General features: G+C 32.6%; 1 protein-coding gene across 3 annotated transcripts in view; it reads left to right on the forward strand.

The window, feature by feature from the left end:
* FSTL5 (follistatin like 5) overlaps nucleotides 1–21,611 on the forward strand; it is a 633,702-nt gene that overhangs the window by 577,854 nt on the left and 34,237 nt on the right. For all 3 annotated transcript variants that reach the window (XM_045552739.1, XM_045552740.1, XM_045552741.1), the window contains 2 exons: nucleotides 3,060–3,167; nucleotides 5,689–5,813. In XM_045552739.1, coding sequence (XP_045408695.1) covers nucleotides 3,060–3,167; nucleotides 5,689–5,813 — 233 coding nt within the window. The remainder of the gene's footprint in view (nucleotides 1–3,059; nucleotides 3,168–5,688; nucleotides 5,814–21,611) is intronic.

The raw sequence follows: 21,611 nt of genomic DNA on the forward strand, positions 1-21,611 counted from the left end.
CTTATCTCTCATCCTGCATTGCACTTCTTCCTCTGAGTGTTTATAGCACTTGGTCATTATTTTTATTTTGTGACACACATTAACTTATTTTGAGTGCTTCTTTCACCTGCTAGCCTGAAATTCTTCAAGGACAAAGACAGTGTTTATTTTCTCTCCTAGGTCTTGGTTTCTTCAAATAAGATGTGCAATAATCTTATTTGAGTATTTCACATAAAACTTTACAACATTATGATGCTAATAGTCATGAAAATACCTCTAGTTAAATTAGTTTTTCTAATAGTAATAGCAATAGTATGAGTAGTATTTCTGTAGTGTTTAATATTCAGCAAGCACACCCTAAGCACTTTATATTTACTATCTCACCTAATGTTCACAACAACATTTGAAGTAGATATATTATATTCCCCATTTTATTGTAAAGGAACCTGAGCCACAGAAAAGTTTAGTAACTTCTTTAAAGTGTTATTATTATAATTGTTTTAATTTAAGTGAAGGGTTAAAATTTGAAACCGGCTTTAGAATACAGGCTCATTAAATGGGACGTACAGTGACTCTCGATGATTCTGCACTAGGCTTGTGCTGCTTCTAGAGATGATACTGTATATATCTGAGCCTCTCAGGAGATTTTCATCCCCCAAAAGGGGAAAAAGACTTAAAAGATTGCTTCTTATACGTGAGACATAAATAAGAGGGCAACATGTTTAGACATTCTCAGGAATTAAACTATCAATGAACTAAGAGGAAGGGAGTTTCATGTGTAGAGAGGTTCCCACACTGGGGAGGAACACACACTATTACATCCCTGCTGTCCTAATCATTGGCTAGAGAACCACTGGCAAGACTGAGCCTCTGTTTCCTTATCCCATTAAATGTGGGTATTAATATAACCTATGAAATGTAGTATGCCTGTATAAGATAAGATAATACTTATGAAAGGCTATAATACTTATGAAAGAAAAGCAGCTAGTGAGCACTGACAAACTAGAAATTTTCATTCAAATTGTTTCCTGATACTGAAAGTTACTTACAGACCTTTGCTCTCTTTATAAAGTATTCTTAAAATTAAATAACAATGAAGGCTTTCTTACTATTGCTTTTGTTGTTTGTATTGAGCTATTTTATCTTTAACATTTTAAAGACCTAAAGATTATTTATTTTAAGCTCCATGCAAAATCAGGCTGACTTGGATTCACATATAAATCAAGTTTAACATATAAAGGGGAAGATATGAAAAATCAAAGGAATCTTATTTCTTTGTCATTAATGTGGTGATTAATGATTAATGATGTCTCTTTTGTTATGCATGCATTGAAATTATTGATTAGTAATACCTATGCTGCTTGGCCTGTGGGCTAGAGTGTCTTCTGCATTCTTTTGCAGTTGGCATGCTCAGTTGTGATTGGCAGATTTGTAGGGTGTTCCCTCCTCCCCCAGGTATGACGGTTACTCTGGACAGGATTAAGGTGGTGCAAGACCAAGATGGGGGCCTGGGGACCACCCTTGTCCTTCCCAAGTGCGGCAGTTGCACCAAGGCAAGGCACAAACTTTCATCCTTAAGAGATCTGGAATCCCTCACTAACTACCTAACGTACAACTTTCGTTTACCTTTTATTAACCACACTGAGAACATTACATTATGAATTAACTTAAAAAATTCTCTAAGGATATTTAACAGAGCTTTGGGGAGAAATGCTTTCAATAGGGTATAAACGTTTTATTGAATATAATTTATTTTATGTTATAAAATTAGAAACTACATGTAAGTACCTACTACAGGAAATTGCTTTTAAATAGTGTTAGCTTCTAATATAAATAGCTTGAAATTAAGATGAGTGAAATAACTTCCTGGCAGCAATTTGTTTTCTGGGAGTTGGGCTTTAAGTAAATGCTAAATATTATAAATATTAGTACAAAAACACATTTACCATAGCAAGCATGGTGGAAAAAAATGTTTATTTTTTCTTCTGTGGTTTTGGACTTCTCCCTAAGGAAACTAAATTAATTAATCAGTTATTAGAGCGTTAGGGTGGAGATGCTAGAGCATAAGGGTTTTGAGGAAGATTTCTCCAGACAAAGATTAGGACAGAAAGAAGAGGTTTATTTACTTTTCTCTGGGACAGAGGAAAGACCAGCACAGAGGTGGAAAAGGAAGAATGTGGTGACCTGGAAAACCAGCTATTGAGACTTTTGAAAGGGGGTTGTGAAAATGGCAGGTACAGTCAAGAAACCGCTGCAGTGGCTCCTTTTTTTTTCTTCTTGGTGGCAGGTAGATAATGAAAACTGCAAGGATGTGAAAGGCCAAGAGTTGGCTTTCCTGCCTTTGCTTGGAGAAGGGATTATCACAGGAGATGTGACTCTGTCCTTGCCATATGGTTGACGCTTGGTGCTCGCTCGTACCCAGCTATTGGCTCAGGAGCTCCTTAGACTGTAAAAAAGCAGATTTTCAAAAAACAATTTTAAAAGAGAGAGATTTACATATCTTTTCCATCCTTTTAGCTCTTTTCAGAAGTTGTGCAAAACAGAACTCCTGCAGAGAGCCTCTTAAGTGAGACAATTTATAGGATTGATCTTTACCTGTTACTGGGGAAATTGTGGGATTAGGTATTTTCCTGTTATTTTTGCAAGGCCGCCCCTTTCAGAGTTACACTGTCTATGGGATTGTTGGCGTTTTAACATTATAGATGGTAAAATTTCATAACCAGCATCGAGATGGAAAAAACTTAATGATGTAAACGTAGCTCTTACCTGCATTCAACATTTGATTAAAATGAACATATTAATCTTTTATATCTAGAGATTCCAAATAGCATCCCCTTGACTCAAAATTTGCATAGGTAATAAGTGAACATAAGGCTGTATACAATTGTGCAAATAATGAACAAAACTATGTTTGAAAAAACTATATTTCCAAATTGATCAAATAAGGCTTAGAAAACTAGATAAGTAGCAAACTTTAATCTGACGTCTAAATTCTTAGAATCTTCCATAATTTCTAGCCTAGTTTTAAGCTAATATTCTAGTCTGAAAACACTTTTTTTTCCAATTTTTGTTCATTTCAGGCAGTGAGCACGGACCCTGTCCCAGTTAAACTACACTATGACAAATCACATGATCAGGTCTGGGTGCTAAGCTGGGGCACCATGGAGAAGATGTCACCAACACTACAGGTAAGTACGTCTCAGAGTATTTGAGAAAATAATGCTTTTTGAGCCTTTAGATATCTCACTGGGTATTTACAACAATTTAGCAATGATCGCTTTCATGGGAGGACTGTAGCTTTAATCACAACTAGATATACTTATTTTTCTATTTTGTGTTTTTAGTTTGATTATAATTTAATCTATACATCTTTGTCAATTATGAAAGCAAAATATGTATTTTCTGAGATATGTATAATTAATAAAAATTCAAAAAGTGTCATATATAAGACAATGATTTTCCAATTAGTAGCCTCAGGTAGATTCTCAAAGATTCATGGGTTTTTTTGAATTTTAAAAAGTTATCTATGTCTTATAAAAATTTAAGACATACTGTTCTAAAAATAATGATGAGTTTACAATCCGCATAGTTTTACAAGTGGTATGTGACAAACTTACTGAATGCACAGCAATCAGAAAAGAAAATATTCCCAGGAAACAACTTTAAATAAAGTCCTTCCAGTTTGCTATTGGTCAGGAAATGGGCCCCGGCCGGATGGGTTGACAATGGGAGGCAGAGGCTGTGGGTTTGTGAAAGGCATCACAGGTTCAGAGCCCAGAAGCAGGATGCCACTAGGAATGAGCCAGGGGTTGCTGCAAAATTGGGCATCCTGATTAAGGTACACCATAGATTTACCTGTGTGTTCTTGCAGTTAGTCATTTCAGTCCCAAATGTGGCAATTCAGGCGACTCACTCTTTTCCAGCAGCGTGAAGAATCTAGAACCGTCAAGGAATAAGGTCCAACCTGAGGAGAACTACGGAAGTGGCATTGTATTTTATTACAATTTAGGAAAATGCCAAGCCACAAAAGACATGTTCACACCTTGAATGTAATGAAGTTTTTTTCATCTGTCAGTAAGGTTGGGATTGTAATACATACATTACAGCATTGTTTGAATATTAAATTTTTTGATGCCCGTAAATGACTTAGAACACATAGTGCCACACAGCAAGTTCTCAGTGAGGGTTAGGTTATCGTTGCTGCCTTTAATCTATTATTATTAATTTCAAAAACATGGAAATGCACTTTGAGAGGTATCCATTTCTACTATTCCTTTGAAAAGGAAGAAAATTTGGAGAATTCTCTCCCTACCTACTCCTGCTGATCTTTATTCAATTCTTGTAAACATTATTAGGAAAGGCTAAGATCCAATGACAACTTTCTCACTGATCACTGATATTATTAATAACATTGGTATAGTGTTTTTAAAGGTTTTTAATCAAATGCTTTGGATTTTCCCTCCCCTGGGCACATGGTGGGCCCTTTTTGGTTAGGTTGAGCAATGTAATGGAAACACTCAAGTTAGATGGTTGCTCCTTCAGCTTGGAATGCTGAGTGAAAACAGTGAAAACAGTGGATATTCTCCCAAACCCCTCTCGGAAAGTAACATGTGAAACTAAATCTTTAATTTCTAAGCCACTAAGACTTTAAGTTTTATTTTCTGTTTTATTTTTTTAACCATATCGTAACAACCTATCCTGTTATAATTATTTTTTTAATGAATATGGCAATTTCCAGTGGAATTCAATGAAACTATTCATTTGAATGAAGGAAATTACCCTTTTAGGAAAACAAACCCTAAAAATAAAAATATTATTTATGTCTGTCATAAAAACCAAAGGAAAGGGTTCAGTCTAGAAGAAGGATCAATATTTAACTTAGAGAGTCGGTCAATAGCTTAAGAAGTTAATTTGGTGGCCATACGTAGGAAGTATTTAAAAGGGGGAAAACCGAAGAAAAGAAAGAAAGTCCTTTAAAAGGCTACCACAGAACAATGGTTGTACAGCAGGAACAATAACAAGAAATATGGAAGTTTAAGAAATCTGATGGATGAACTGATAGAATCTGGTGCATAATGGGAAAAGAGGAATAAAAGAGTTTAAATGGAGTGATCTTTTCTTTAATGGATTGTAACAGTTTAAAAATCAAAGATGAAAGAAGAAACCTCTTTGATTAAAACTTTCTTAAAATCAGTTACTTTCAATGTATAAGAATAAAAAGTTTTAAAATGTGGTTTTAGGCGTTCTAATATTTTTAAAACCTAAAATATTTTAAATGATGTTTTTTGGAGTTTTCAGATCTACATTGCCAGCTATGTTACGTAGGAGGGATTTTGCTCTAATACCTCACTTATACCACCTGAATGCTTGCTTTTATTTTTCTCATTTTAGGAAGGGGAAGATTGTTATAATGCAGAAATTTCTTATATGTCTATTTATTTTATATTTAAGCTGACATGGCTCAAAATAATATTTTTCTTGATTTTGTTTCTTTAAAGAAACAGAAGTTTCTATATTTAAAATAAGCAAACTCATTTCAGAACTGCAATTAGCTTAATAATATATTTAATTTTGAGGAGGCCAATTAAGAGTTTATGCAAACAACTGCCAGGAAGAAAGAGATTCATCTCATCTCTAAATAAAATGAGAGCTCATGCTATTCTGTGAATGCACTATCGAGGTCTAACCGTGGTGATGTGCTCTGTTTAGGTAATAACCCTGGCCAGTGGGAATGTGCCCCACCACACGATCCACACCCAGCCAGTGGGAAAGCAATTTGACAGAGTGGATGATTTTTTCATTCCTACCACAACGCTCATTATCACTCATATGAGGTAAGTGCTAAGTTGAGTGATCAAATTTTTTAGCTTCCTATAATTTTAATAGACAGCCATGTGAAATAATAAAGAAATTTAGTTATAAAACAAGTACACCCATTAAATTGCACATGATTTTAGCTTTGTCCCACCTGCTTGATGAACCCGTATTTATCGTTAGTGATGAATTTCCCATTAAATGCTTTTTTTATGCCTAACAGAGAAGGGAATATAAAAAGATACAGTTGTGTTTTTGAAATAAATTTAACAAATAATGTTTTTCCCAAATTATCATTAGAATTCTACTTTCTAGGCTTTTGCAATATGCTGGCATTTCTAGGAAAAATAAATAATTTAAATGATAGAATCACTTCTCGAATGGAGACATGTTCACTTGAACTTAGCATGATGAAACAGCTGCAGCTATAGAAATCTATTTAATAAATGTTTACAACACTCTTGTATTATTTTGGTTATATTGAAGTTAATATAAAATTGTACTAGGAAGTATCGTAACTTGAAATGTTTGAGATCTTCACTTTGAGAAAGGATGTTGGGTTTTTTCTCTTTCTATGAATTGACAAGTGATGAAAAAGTAATATTAACTTCTAGCGATAACACTCCAAAGCTTCATAGAAGTGGTTTAAATATTTGAAGAGGAAGAATTTTGGTGTATCATCATTTCAGTGTTATGTTTCTTGATAATTCATTGAAATATTTTAAAAATACTTGCTCAGCAATGTTAAAAATGAATCTGAACCAAACAGATATTTTGTCGTTTTACTCAAGTGAATTTTGATGTGTGAGAACTGCTCCAGTTACATTATATGAGCCATTATTTGATTCTTGTGTGTATTTCCTTTCTTTGCATTATCTTGAAAATTAAAACTATATCATCTAAAAACTGGAGTTATAAGAATAATGAAAGAGTGCAAAATTTGACTTAACAATAATAAAAATGGGAATTAATACATCAGAATTGTTACACATAGACAGAGAGAGAATAAATTATTCCTTGCACAGCCAAGTATGTTTACAAAGAGTTTGATATATTTGTCAAGCAATTGACCATTATTTCGGAATGCCTATTATGTTCTCAATAATAAAGTGATTAAAAGGGTAATATCCTATCACAGTTATTACATATTTATGGAAAATAAGTTATTGAAACTGCACAATACTTGAAAAATATTTACATCAAAGTAAAAATTTTTAGGTTTTGAATGTATTAGCTCAAAGCTGAAAAAAACCAGCATTGAGCTGAAATGATACCACTTGAAATGGTATTTAAAGAATATATAAACTTTTTACACTTATACAATGAGAATAAAATTTCATTTAATTGGCATTGGCTGTTATGATTAATAAATATTCCTTTGTTATTTTCAAGTTATTGATAAATTGTTAGTAACCAACAATTAAATAGGCAACACTTGTTTTTATTTATCCCATTCTCCTATTCCCTATTATAGTATTTAATATACTATTATCAACTTCCCTTATTTTTTAAAAAATGTACTGTTCATATAATTTCTTGGGGCAAAATTCTAGTATCTAAGACACTAATAGGCTTAATTGTGCTTATTTTGGGAATATTTTTCCCCTGTAATATGTAAATCATATCATTATGTTAAAATAGCTACCAGAGATGAAAGTATAGACTTTGGCTGGATGCAATAAGTGTTACGTGTAATTCTGTGTGCATAGATATAACTGATGTATTGTCAGAACACTGCAACTCTTTAGGCTCTAAATGATTATTAAGTAGCTGGAGTTGGAGCTTATAATTAGCAAAATATCCAAATAATGTGAAAAAACATAAGGCATAATTTTATTTTAGCTATTTCTAGATATTATAAAAAAGACTGAAAAGTACACTTGAAGATATTTTTAAGCATCTTTATTCCTTTTAAAGATCTGTAGTGAAATGCTATAATACTTTATAAGTATTTAATTTATCAAGAATAAAAAATTAAATTATAGCAATTCTACCTGCATAGAAAAATCCATTTTAATGAACATGAATGATCATCAAATTCCTATTGCAGTTTAAAATAATTATTCCTATCACTACAATGAATGGTAGGTAGGAATAAAAATTAACGTGCATTTCCAAATATATGCTGTTAAGTATGTACAGTATTTGTAGTATAATGAGGATTTATTCCACATCATGAACACCTGACTTGTTTGATATGGTCTTCCTCCTACAAATTTCATGTAATATATTTCTAAACAAATTGGTGTATATTTAAATATGTGTTGCTGACATTGGATCTTTATGGATTGTATTTTTCAGAATCTGACATTACTTTCTGCCTGTTGTGCTGGATAGATATTTCCATGCCAGGCAGAAGATCTGACACATAATATGTGTTTAATTAACATTATTTTTCTTCCTCTGCCCCTGCATCATATTAATCTGCTGTTCTCTCAGATTGCTACATCTTCATTTCAAATAATTTATACCTCCAATGTCTGAAGAGCTCCTGAACAGGATTTGATATTCTTAGTGCCTAAAAATTGGTAGGCACTTAATTTATATTTCTTATGGGCACTGAAGTAAAGAAGAAAGAAAATGCTACACTACTTCATAAACCAGACTGTATAGTACTAAGGGAGGAACTCTGTTTCCCATGTACTGGATTTTTCAGTGTCTAAAATATTACCAGCATTCAGCAAGTGCTGCATCTAGAACGCAGGAATCGTGTAGAACTGGTAAACAGCAGTAATAAAAATTTATATCTCCTGTCAGACAAATCTCAGCTGAATGTCCCAGCAACACTATTCACCATTGTGTATGGTGACCTTAGCCAACATACTTCATTTCTTTCTAAGGATTAGAATAAAATAATGTTTGAGTATTGAGTTACCCAGTAATAGTTGTCCAGACTAGTCATAGTCTACACTGGGACTCAATTTTGCTAAAAATTTATTTTTCCCTCGCTGGTTTTTTCTCATTTTTTCCTCCAGTTATTTGGTCATTGTTGCTGCTGTTTCTATGCTTAAAATTCTCAGGCTTTAGTCTGTAAAGTAAATCAGGACTGAGGAATTTAAGAATATTAAAATGGATATGTTAATTTGTTTGACTGTAGTAAGTTCACTCTATATTTGTATATTAAGCATATCAAAACGTCATGCCATATGCATTAAATATATACAATAAAAATACCAAAATAACATTTATAATCTATTTTAAAAGATATGAAAACTAGTCAATTTTCACAAAATTTGGGAAGTTCACTTTTTAAGAATGTTTGGAATTCTCAGCACTTTAAAAAGTCTTGAGATCCTAAGTTAGGTTCTTTTTGAATCGCCTTAGGGATTTGAATTTTAGGGAACTAGTTTTCATTTTCAAAATATCTGAGAATGAGGGCCTGGAACATCCGCTCATTCAGAAATTCAACTGAAATCTGTCCCATTCCCTGAGCGATGTTACCTATGCCACAGACAGCTGTTCCTATTTTATCCTGTAGAGTAAGAGCTTATTAGTGAAAATATCCCCTTTGGGTTTTATTTATAGCTTTCTTCTCCATAGACATGTGAGCTCCAGGCTGGGAATAAGCACATACACCAATGCTATACTACATTTGATCTTAATCTAAATATACTTTAAACTGTTGAGCTCTGTTTACTGGACCAAGCTTCACTCCCTTCCTTTTTCTTTCCTGAGGAAGTTTAACTAAATGAAACGTCCTGGAAGATGAGAGAGGATACATCATACTCCTGTCTCCCAGATAGCTCCAGCTACTTGCTGAGATTTTGAAAAGGACTGACTAAATGCTGACTAATAGTTTACTTTTAAAAGGTTAATAAAACTTTGTAATACATATTTTCCATATACCAGAGTGTGAATTGTTTAATTCCCCCCACCCCAAATTGTTGTAGGAAAATTTTAAGTAACTTGAAATTTAGTTACTAAAACAGACTTGATTTTCTGATGTTTATTGAAAGTGTATTGAGTTAAATCACTCTATGATTTTTTTTGCCTTTCTGTTTTTAAGTAGGAATAATTGTTTTTATATTTTATGATTTGATAATTTATACAAAACTAGCTCCATTTAATATTTTTTAAATGAGGTATTTTTCACATTAGTCATTCATTCTACATTTCAGTTAACTGGCAATGTATATTAACTAAACACTCATTTCCAGACTTGCAATTAGTAAAAAAAAAAAAAAAAAAATTAAATTAAAAACCTCAAATTTCAGCAAGATATTAATAAATATAAATTATAGTTCTAAAGTTGAAGAAATTATGCAGTGCAAAAGAAGTATATTTTGCCATGACATAAGAAATGTAAATTTGTTATAGACTTTCAATTTAGAGTCTATGTACAATTATACAGATAGGTAAACTTAAAAGATAGACTATTAACAATAAAGAATGTAATTCTTATAAGAATCAATTATGTCTATTTAATTTAACAAAATTTGAAATAATTCATTACTCTTTTACATAAAAAGTGCTGTACAAATGGAAAGCAAAATGTTTCATCATTCTGCTTATAATTAGTATCCAAAGAAGTAAGTTATTATACAACCCAATTGTCAAATTAAATTGAAATACCATTACATGCAAATAGATGTATTTTAATTATATTGTAATTCTACTAATCTTAATTTTTAATGATATGGCTAATGCATGGGGGATTCAGTGATTTGTTATCAATCTTTTGAAATTAGCCAAGAAATTAGAAAGGAATTAAAAAATAAGTTTATTATGTTTCAAAAACAATGCTTGTGTTAAACCTCAAAGCAAGTAAATCTTATGAAGCATGGACATTTAATAACTGCTTGTTTTATTTTTGGTAGCATTGTGAAGAGAGGAAAATTTAAATATCAATTTTCTTATGTGTGAACACTGTAGCTTGCTGTGCAGGTGTTATTAGAATTTGCATACAAGAAATGAAGCACAATAGGCTTGGCAGTGATATGTAATGCTATATTTTGTTTTAATGTGTGTATAAAGATTCTGGAGGGGTAAGGAGAATTAGGAAAAGAAGGAGAAGCTAAGGAGGTGGCAGATATCAAACAATGAGTGAGGAAATTTTTGCACAGAATCTCCCTCAAAAATTCTTCGATAATCCTTCCTGAGAATGATTTATTTTTGGTAGTAGGGCGATGAAGGTAAGAACCATGTGGAGGCCAGTGTGATTCAGAGCAAGGAAATGTGATGAAGCTTAGTTCAGGATACCAGGAAGGCCAGAAAGTATAATCTACAACAAGTGCAAGAGTTATCAGAAGTCTTTCCTAGAGCTTTTGACCTGAGAAGAATAAAAAGTGGTGGAAGGCGGGTAACAGCAAGATATTTTCACCTCAATTGCAAGGGAGCAGCTAACATTTAGGTTATTTGGTGTTATAAGTAGAAATCCTTTAAAGTTCATGCTGACTAAAATAATACCTTTGATACAATTTAAAATAGGTGCCATTTGATGAAAAAAGATGTATTTATAGCCTGTCTGTTGTAGCGCCTGAAAAATCATTCCTTTCCCATCTCTTCTCCTATCTCTCCCAGTTAGAGTTCAAGTAGAAACAAATTTAATTCAATCTAGCTGAAATATTTCAATGCCAATTGGCACAGAGGGCACTCAGAGTAAGTACAAGAATTTATGTATCTACTCCAGGACTAGTCCTGTAAGTAGTAAGGGAAGGCGGTAACACAGGCAGTGCTATTTGAGATATCTGAAAAGGCTTACCTACCCTTGAAACCACCCCTCCACCACCACCATTTGATCCTATTGCCTGGAATTTCAAACCACTGCTCTCATTTCTTCGGGTTACATTTCTTAAAAAAAAAAATTTAATCTTTAAATTGTTCCTATTTCTTAAGAGGAAATGGAGCAGTTAGGAAATTAATATATTTCCTATTGTCATTTTTCTTTACAGGTTGATTGGTTGATTATACAGTGTCTTAATATTAATGTTTGTACTTGGCAGGGTGTGTGTGTATGTGTGCATGTGCATGTGTATTTATTTCAATCAGTGATTGATTATATGATAAGCCATAAGGTGAATAGAGTATATTTGTAAATCATAGTACTAGGGGGTCCTTAAGCAACAAGCAATTATATAAAATCTTGAAAATGCCAGTTTCCACACTCTTCTCTTCCTCTGGATTTGACCTGCTAAACAAAACAAGTAAACGAATAAACAGCTGGTGTTCAGAAAGTTTCCACATAATTCCTTCCTTCTTCAACACCATAACACAAGATGATGTTGGTTTGAAATGAATTATCTTAAGTTGGATAAGAATTTCATGGTGAGTGCACCTCAGTGTTACTCTACGATTTGGGTGGGCTGAAACGCATTCCTTAGGATACTCAAAAGCCAAATGAGTGCTAAGAGTGTAAGGGTCCTTGCAGCTAAATTATTTACTTGGGGGTAGTAAGGGGCTAAGCATTTACTTTGTTTCAGATCAGTCATAATCCCTGCACAGCCCATGGCTACGGATTCACTGCAGCTGATGAAGTACGCTGACATAATAAGTAGGGACACCACTCTGGCAGTCTGGCGAGTGGTCTATAGCACTCCTTTTCTGTTACAAATTACAGCAAGGACATGATTAAGAAGAGGTTGGGTTTGATATATGTTTCCTTAAACCTTCTCCAAGGGAAAAATAAACATTCTGTGAAAGTGAAAGTTAAAGTATGTCATTCTCACCCATATTTTATCAAATCTGTTAAAGCAAAAATTATATATATGGCTAGCCATATATCAAGACAACTCTAATCTTGTGACTTGATTCATGGGCAGGCCAGGTGTATGGAGATCCAATTTTAGCACTAAAATTGTCTGGTTACATTGAAATCCTAGCACATCTGAAATTGAAAAGATCAGTTGTTCAATGGCATTTTAAGAAAAATAAAATCTCAGGATGATAAGCTACAATTAAAATTGTTCCAAAACATCGTTTTTAGTTGAATATCTCACAAAAGTCACGATTCGGTGAGGTATCTTTTTTTTACTCCATTCATCCTTATATGTTAATTCCTCTCACAAAGAAAAATAAACTAACAAACAAAAAGGATTAAAAATATCCCAGGAACCAAAATTCTCTCTGTCTCAAAGAGCGAATATCTGAAACATTTGTGAGTTCTGAAACTATGACCTCCTCTTTCCCCAGTTTGTTTTAAATTCTTCACTCCCCGCCTCCACTCCACACAAACACAAACTCTAGATTGTCATGACCTGTTATCTCATGGGATCGTTACCTCCTCAGAGCCTTGTGCACTATCTGGAAAACAGAAGACATTCATAAAATGTTTATTAAATGAAGTATTTGGCCAAGGCGGAAGAATCACTCAAGGTCAGGAGTTCGAGACCAGTCTGAGCAAGAGTGAGACCCCATCTCTACTAAAAATAGAAAGAAATTATCTGGACAGCTAAAAATATATAGAAAAAATTAGCTGGGCATGGTGGCACATGACTGTAGTCCCAGCTACTCGGGAAGCTGAGGTAGAAGGATTGTTTAATCCCAGCAGTTTGAGGTTGCTGTGAGCTACGCTGACACCACACAGCACTCTAGCCCAGGCAACAGAGCAAGACTCTGTCTCCAAAAAAAAAAAAAAAAATGAACTATATACACAAAGCTTTATGTATGTGTATGTACATGCATATGCAAACCATTGTTAGCAAACCTTTCAGAATTCTTATATGGATGCAAAACACTGGATATATAAACATTGGATAACTTTCTTCATCTTACTGTATTTCTAAAAAACCAAGGACACTACCCTTCAAGTTTTGATCTACAATGCCATTCTTCCCTTTTTTCATTATTTTTAATAGGCTTGCTTTTATTTTAAGTAATACTTTCAACCTTCTTTTGCATGTTAATACTGCTCACACATTGAGTGTAAAATGCTTAAACAGAAAAACACTGAGTGTTCAGTTTGGTGTTTTCGTTATTTCTTGAGTGAAGACTCCTGTCTGTTCTCCTTCTTAGCCTCTGCTCTGTGTTAACTGTGCTCTGTTCTATCTGAGCCTTGTGAGAAAAAAGTCAAGTACTCAAAGTGGATGCACCAAATAGACCATCACCTCTTTTTACACAGCTTTTAATTTTTTTAGTAGCCCACATTTGCTATGTAATGTTTTTGTTGCATAGGTAAATGAGGTTGGATTTAAAGAGCAAGCTATTTTTAAAAATATGGTGATTTAATTATTTTAAAAAGGAAGAGTTTTGTACGGGTTTTATTAGTAGACTCTAAGCTCTAGGATTTAATAAAGCCTCTGAATAGGCTTATTCTACAATAATTTTTACTGACGAAATCAATGGAGCACTAATAACATGTAATTTAGAAACATTCCACCTTGCAGATCTGACTCTTGAGTTTTATTCTGCAAAGTAAAATAGCTCTTGCTTCCTCACTCAGAGGTCCTTAAAGTGTTCAGTTAAACAGGGTAGTCCATTTGACAGTGCCTAGTATTATACTTGAGAGACAGCTGTGGCATACATATATAGCAAATTTCTATGCTTTTTTTCTATAATTTCAAATTTATACTTTTTTTTTCTTTTTCATATATGATTTTGGGTTTGCTGGAAATGGTAAATGAAAATTATTTAACCCTCAACAAGTAAATTTTATGGTTAGAGAGATTATTTGACTCTGTTTGCTCAGGAATAAAAACACCCTCAGATACAATAAAGATGCATAAAGAAATCTATCAGAAGTTAAGATACAATGTAATTAATACACCACAAGAGAGGGGCAGAGCTCATTGTGAGAACTTAAGCAATTTCTTATATGAATTTAATGTGCACATCGCAGGGCCTATTTCATATATACATTTAATAGAGTAGACTATAATATTTTGAATCAAGCATGTAAAGCATTAACTGGTTCTCATAAAATGTGTATAAAGCAAAGGATAACATATGTTGAGGTTTCTAATTCTTCATATTGTTAAATGGATATATTATTTTTCTGTTGAAGGAAAAGAACACATAATATATTCTACCATAGCCTCTTTATGATTTCATGAAATTTTTCTTGATGCAATGTATATTGAAATGTTAAAATTTTAAATATGGAAGTATACAACATCAGACTAACTCTCTTTTGAATCCTGCTGTGGCTCAACAGAAGAACATTATTAAATAAATATTTTTATCTTTGAGAACACATGCATAAATTAATGATAATCAGCAAAACATTTTGGAATTTTTTTGTGAATGAGGCTAAATGCTTATTTTATATACACATCAATTTTCAATTTTGTTTGAGCACAAAAGCAAGGTTAATTTAAATGTAAAATTGGTGGTGATAGTTGTTTGTGCCATCTTTGGATATCCAACGCTGTCACTGATATTCTCCATGTTCACAATGATCTGAGGCTGTAAAAGTTATTCATTGTGAATCCAACAGAGTTAATATTTTGTATCATTTAAATTTAGTTGTAAATCTGTAGATGCAGCTTCACTATAGCTATCTGTGTAGAAAAAAGAAAGTATTAGTTAGCATGAGTCAATCCAAGAATATTTAGACACTTCCTTTTTTCATTTAAATTAAATTTTCTTTTATTTCATCCAAGTATGTTCACTTATTAACATTTACTTGTTCTTTACAGTGTTTTATTTCTTGCTTTTCTTTTTGAAAAATAATTATGCAGTGAAATGTCAGATTTTAGAGTTCTTTAAGATATGGTGCAAACATGAAGTATATAAAAAGGATGTCATGGAGCCTTTAAAATGAATTGTAACAGAGAAACGCACTAAATTATTAAATATATGGAGAAGCTGTCTATTGTATCCAAACTTTCATTTGTCACAAGTAAAAGTATTCAACATAACCACATGCATGTATTAATAACATTAGGCAATGACAAAATGCCATGCTATTAGGCTCTGGTGTATCTCAAAATGATAGCTTCATAGGAAATAAAAATGACAGTTGCTGTTAAGTGACTCTAAAACTGTTTATTTGGGTTAGTTATACTTAACCTTTTGTCTGTATTTGTTTAGACTGAGGTTATTTTTTTTCTATAATATAGAAAGCTTTCTTTATTTTATTATTTTTTTCTACTTTTCTCTATTTTTATTATTTTTCTTACCAAACCCTTGTCTTTTTCTGGGGGTGTGAGAGTGGATGAAAAAACATTTATACATTTTCCTTAATGTATTGACAACTGATTTTCAAGGAAAACAGTATAAAAATTACAGTAGCTCTTTTTTATGTTATGATATTGAAACTTATTTTTATGCTTATGAAATATTGGATGCATTAATATAGGTTTCAGCTTTCCTCTTTTTAATATAGTAATTAAAAACAAAAAAAGGTTCAGAGATTGAATATGCTATGAAAGTAGTGGTTAACTTATGTAACTGAAGCCAAGAAAACTCTAAAATAATCTAGATTTTTTTCCTAAAAGATGTAAATCACAATTATTTATCAATTTTAAGTAATGGGAAATATTGCCTATATTTTTATTAAAGTATATATTATTGTTTTTCTGTTTAAAATGTATTAATATCAAATACATGTTGAACTTTTGAAGAATTATTGATCAAAAACTGAATAAAACTCATTTAATTGATATATATGTGAATATAATTTGAAAATAGATTATTAGTTTATGTTGGAATAAGATAAAAATTATTTTTAGTTGATCATAAATATACACCTATTTATATTGGCTAAACATGTCTTCATGATTTCTTGCATATAATCTTAATTCATTTGGTAATATTTTACATGAAAAATCTTTACCCCCATCTAAATTATTTTTCACAAGAGGAAACAGTGTAATCTAATTAAAGAGATTTTATTGGACACAAATGACTTTTTAAAAAATAGATGCAGACCAAATAGAAACCATTTGTCAACATATAGTCATTTGAGATGTACATTATTTTGATAACTTAATATTTTATGTTTCATGAATTTTTAAGAGATATCTTTTAAGGGTATCATTATCAGAGACCTTGTAAAAATAGAGGTTACATTAACTTATTTATTACATTTTTTATTTCCTGAGTCTGACCTGTGTCTTGCCAACATAAAGTTAAGATATTAGATATATTGATAGTCCTTTTCATACTTGTACCACTAATCTGATTTTAAATTGATCTGTTTTGCCATCTTTTATTATTTTAAAATACTTGAAAACATTTTTTGGACCATCACAATACTTGGGTTTGCAGAAATAAAGTAAATTATATTTATTCTTCTAATTTGAAAAATCATTATTAAAATTTCAAATTCATTAGGGAAACATTCTTTCTTACCGTATTTATGCAAGTAAAAACATAAAAAATAAAGTTCAATTTTTATTTGTAAATTTATAATGTAAATAATTTACAGAAATTCACTATTTTATAGTAAACTTAGAGTGATTTTAGAAGTCATGTACAGGAATAAATAAAGAATTTGGACTTTAGTAGGAAATAAATTAACAATTTCAAAGAAAAGTAGACCAGGTATGTGAGAAAGTTACTGGTAATAGAGGCATTATACTACCATTTATTCATATTGTCTAACATAGAGTTTCATCAGTAATTTCTAACTTTCCTCTTGTCCTATGCACAATAATCACTTAAAATGTTTCTCTATAATTTTGTTATTTTAATATAAAGTTTAAAGTCTGTGTTTATAAATCAAGTCTGAGTTTGCCATTTACATGCCTTCAGATTTTAATGCTCAGTTTTAGTTTTTGTTCTTTTACTATGGTTATTATGCATGTCAATAGTAATTAACAAACATTGAACACTTGCTCTATGCCAGACACTGAGCTAAGCAATTGTTTTGCTCTGCTTCATCTAGAACTAGCAGCAACATAAATTTTTATCCGTATTCTACATATGATGTATTACTTAATAAGTGTTAGAACCAGATATAAACTCAGTTCTGTCCAAATTAAGTCTTACCACTAAATACATGATAGTATTTGAGTTCTTTCTTCACTTTCAGAATAAAACCTAATGACTGCTGCACTCTACAAGTTACCCTTAGCCTACCTTTGTAACATTCCCTACTCTCCCTTATGTGTTTTTGCTACAACAAAACTCAACTCCTCACAATAGACCTATACTATATTTCCTTGCCTATCCTTATTTATTTGCAGAAAACCTTGTTTCTTTATTCTTTGGCTAATAAATCCTTCTAGGCCTATCTCAAAGCCACCTTTTATAAAATTTGTTACAATTTCCCTAGTTGGAGTCCCCTTGGCATTTTGAATTTTCATTATTTGTCATTTGTATGAGATGCAGGCAGAAGTGAGAATTTGAGACCACACAGATCTAGGTTAGAAACTAGATTTTCAGCTCCTTTGAGACCTTTAACACAGTATTTAATATCTCTTAGATCAGTTTGATTTTCCTCTTCCAGAGGTAAATGATTTCAGAAGGGAGAGAGAAAAAAATATAGTGTGGTGTCTGCAGTCCCTGTAGACCCTGCAGTAATTTTTGCTGTCTGCTCATGTCTAACTTCATAAGGTCTGGTCATTAATCTGTTCCTCTCCAGTCTCCCAGACACAGCCCTAAGCTGAGCTTCTTTACCTCTCACCTTGTAAATAAATACATTTACCTCTTTCCTTTTTTTATATTTCTCACTGTCTTCATACTTAAATTCACCAAAGAGAGAACCACTGAATTCCCTTTTCTAACTTATACCTATGATGATCTAAGGCTCCAATGAAAAGGAAAAAAAAACCTAATAAACTTCCCATTGCTTATAGATTATGTCCAAACTACATTGAACCCCCTCCTTCAGCAGCCCTATCTGCTAATGCTGATCTGCACACAGCCTGTGGTCCAGCCAAGGTGAATCTGATTAGCTCCCATGCTTTCCTGCTTCCACTTAATTACTCATTATGTCTAAAGTGCTCTTTCCGATTCTAATTTAGATCCTCTCAATTTATATCAATCATCTGGCCAAACTCAAAAGTGCTGTAATTAATGCAACTTTCCTTATTCCTCTAGTCACTTATGATAGCGTTCTCCTGAGAACTTACTTCTCATTGAAGGCATGCAACCTCGCATCAGTTGTGAGCACATTTCATTTATTTATTCAACAAGGTTTCATTAAATATCACCGATTCACATGCCAGATGTAATTCCAGATTCCAATAGAAAATTGAATACAGATTTTGTTTTATTTGCTATTGTGCTGTATAAATATTATTGTAGCTTAATAAAAATTTAAAAACAAAAGATTTTTTAAAAAATAACTGATACTTTTGTTCATACTTTGGAACAATAAGGATATAGCTACAAATTCATGTTTTACCATCTACTACAGTGTGATTCCAAGTAAATTAAACAGTGAAATAAACGTTTTTTTTTTTTTTGAGACAGAGTGTCACTTTGTTGCCCTGGCTAGAGTGAGTGCCGTGGCGTCAGCCTAGCTCACAGCAACCTCAAACTCCTGGGCTCAAGCGATCCTCCTGCCTCAGCCTCCTGAGTAGCTGGGACTACAGGCATGCGCCACCATGCCCGGCTAATTTTTTCTATATATATTTTAGTTGGCCAGATAATTTCTTTCTATTTTTAGTAGAGACAGGGTCTTGCTCTTGCTCAGGCTGGTCTCGAACTCCTGACCTCGAGCAATCCACCTGCCTCGGCCTCCCAGAGTGCTAGGATTACAGGCGTGAGCCACTGCGCCCGGCCTGAAATAAACTTTTTTTAAAAAAGTTAGTCTGCTAAGGATTCACATCTGTGTAGATCTATGTCTTTTGCATAAGTTTTATTCGCTTACTAATTGAAGGGTAGAGCACCTGAAAAAGACATAGGCAAATTGTTCTTCAAATTCTCTTTGGCCACAATAATTAGTTCCAGTAGGAGCATGTGACCCAGTCAGAGGCCATATGTTGCAGTCAGACTTTAGCTAGGACTTTCAGAAGGAGACTGACTTTCTGTGCATGTTGCTCTCTCTAGACCTTCAGAAAATGGCAATCGAGAGCTGAGCAGCTGTTTTCACACCACATAAGGTCTGAGTTTGAAGCCAAAATAGAAAGTGGTGGAGCTATTCAGATAAAAAAAAAAAAAAGAAAGAATTATGAGTTGATTACTGTAGACCAAAATTCAGCTATGATTGAACTCATCCTAACTTCAGAATTTCTACCTGTGAACTCTCAAATTCCATTTGTTTTTAAAAGTTTGGATTGAATTTCTTATTATCTACAAATGAAAAATCTAAGATTAGACAAAGACTAGCGTTCCTTATGTCTAAAACATGCAAATTATCCACTTCACACTTTTTTGGGTGGACTGCAGCATGCTGTACAGTTTCTGGCACACAATAATTGTTTAACAAATGCTATTTTCCTTTTCCCTTGGGATGATAGATTGTTTGTCATAGTATTTCTTATAGTGGTTATAATAATTAGCATTTAATAAATTTTTGTTGAAAATTAATGCACTTATAAGGGAGACTTTCTCTAAATATCTGGCCAGCATGGTGATTCTTCATAAAAGAAACAAATTACAGCGAGCCAAGTCCCAAGTTGTACTTCACTGAAAACTTCTGTATGGCCTTAGGTGCTGTGGAGACAGGGAATTGCCAGTTCCCAGCCACCTGCATAGCACCATATGATGACAGTTCATTTGGAAGATATTTGGGCTACTTGAGTTAGCTTAAGAATAACACCAAAGCCATGGGATTTCCATTGGTAGAAATTTTCTCAGTGTCTTTTAAATTACAACAGTTATACATGGGGCCATTGGTTTATTCAATCTAGGCATCTATCCCTATGGCTTATACATATTCACATTTTTTCTAAATGTTTTTAAAAGGTAAACTGAGTCACAACAAAAGTTTTAAAAAGTGTATTTGAACAAACAGTGATGAATTGGGAGATACCAAACTAAAAGCGGTTTGGGGGTCTGCTGAAGGCCCACAAGGGGAAGGCTTTTATAGGGTGAACCAGAAGCAAAGCAAAGCAAATTCTTGATTGGTTACAATTATGTAGTTACTCTATTTGGTCTATCCCATTGGAAAGTCCCTAGTTGTATAATTATAAATTAGTTGACAGCTTCTGATTGGTTGAGTTAACATTTCATTTCTCTTTAATATAAGCATTTTTACAAGAAATAGCCAAAGTTAAGTTTCACTTGTGTTAGCAAATAGCTCAAGATAAGTTTTGCTTATGTTTGCAAATCTAGCAAGGTCAAGGTTGCCCCCATGGCTTGACTGGCTGTGCTTGCTCAGGGGATTCTCCATTTTATTTTATTTTAACAGCACTGAGAAGAAGAGAAAATTTACTAGGAATTTCCTCAACTGGAAAACTTTTTATTTCATTTAGGATTTGACTGAAATTTTTGATTGAATAAACCCTGACCCCTGGAAATATTATAATTTTTGTAAGGTTTAGATAATGTATTTTTTTTCCACAGGTAGATTTTATTATAAATCTCCTAGATTGTTTAAGATTTATATCTTTCATGCAATTATGAAGATGCCTTAGAGACATTTACTCAATGAATTTTTTTTCTGGTTTAAAGGAATGTATATTGCAGTGAATATTTCATTAAGCTTCTCAGTTTTCATTTAGTATCAACCTAGATTTTAGAAATGTATATTAATTGGTAAAGTTTATAAGTAAGCTGGAACCTCAACCACCTTATGGCTATTTCTGCAAAAAGCATAATTTTTTATAAGATGAAATTTATTAAATTGTAACACAATGAAGAGCAATATCATCTGCAGTTGACATTAAGTATATTTATCAAATAATTTATAAAGCTCAGGAAGCATTGTTTACTTGTTTATTTTAATTTGGAGTTTTAATAATGGTGCTGAAGAAAATTTTTATTCTTGAGCAAATAAGATATGGAAGAGGTTCAAAACCTAGGATAGTATTTGTTTATTTGTTTATCAG

The sequence above is a fragment of the Lemur catta genome, chromosome 5, assembly GCF_020740605.2.
Source record: "Lemur catta isolate mLemCat1 chromosome 5, mLemCat1.pri, whole genome shotgun sequence".
Lineage (NCBI taxonomy): Eukaryota > Metazoa > Chordata > Mammalia > Primates > Lemuridae > Lemur > Lemur catta.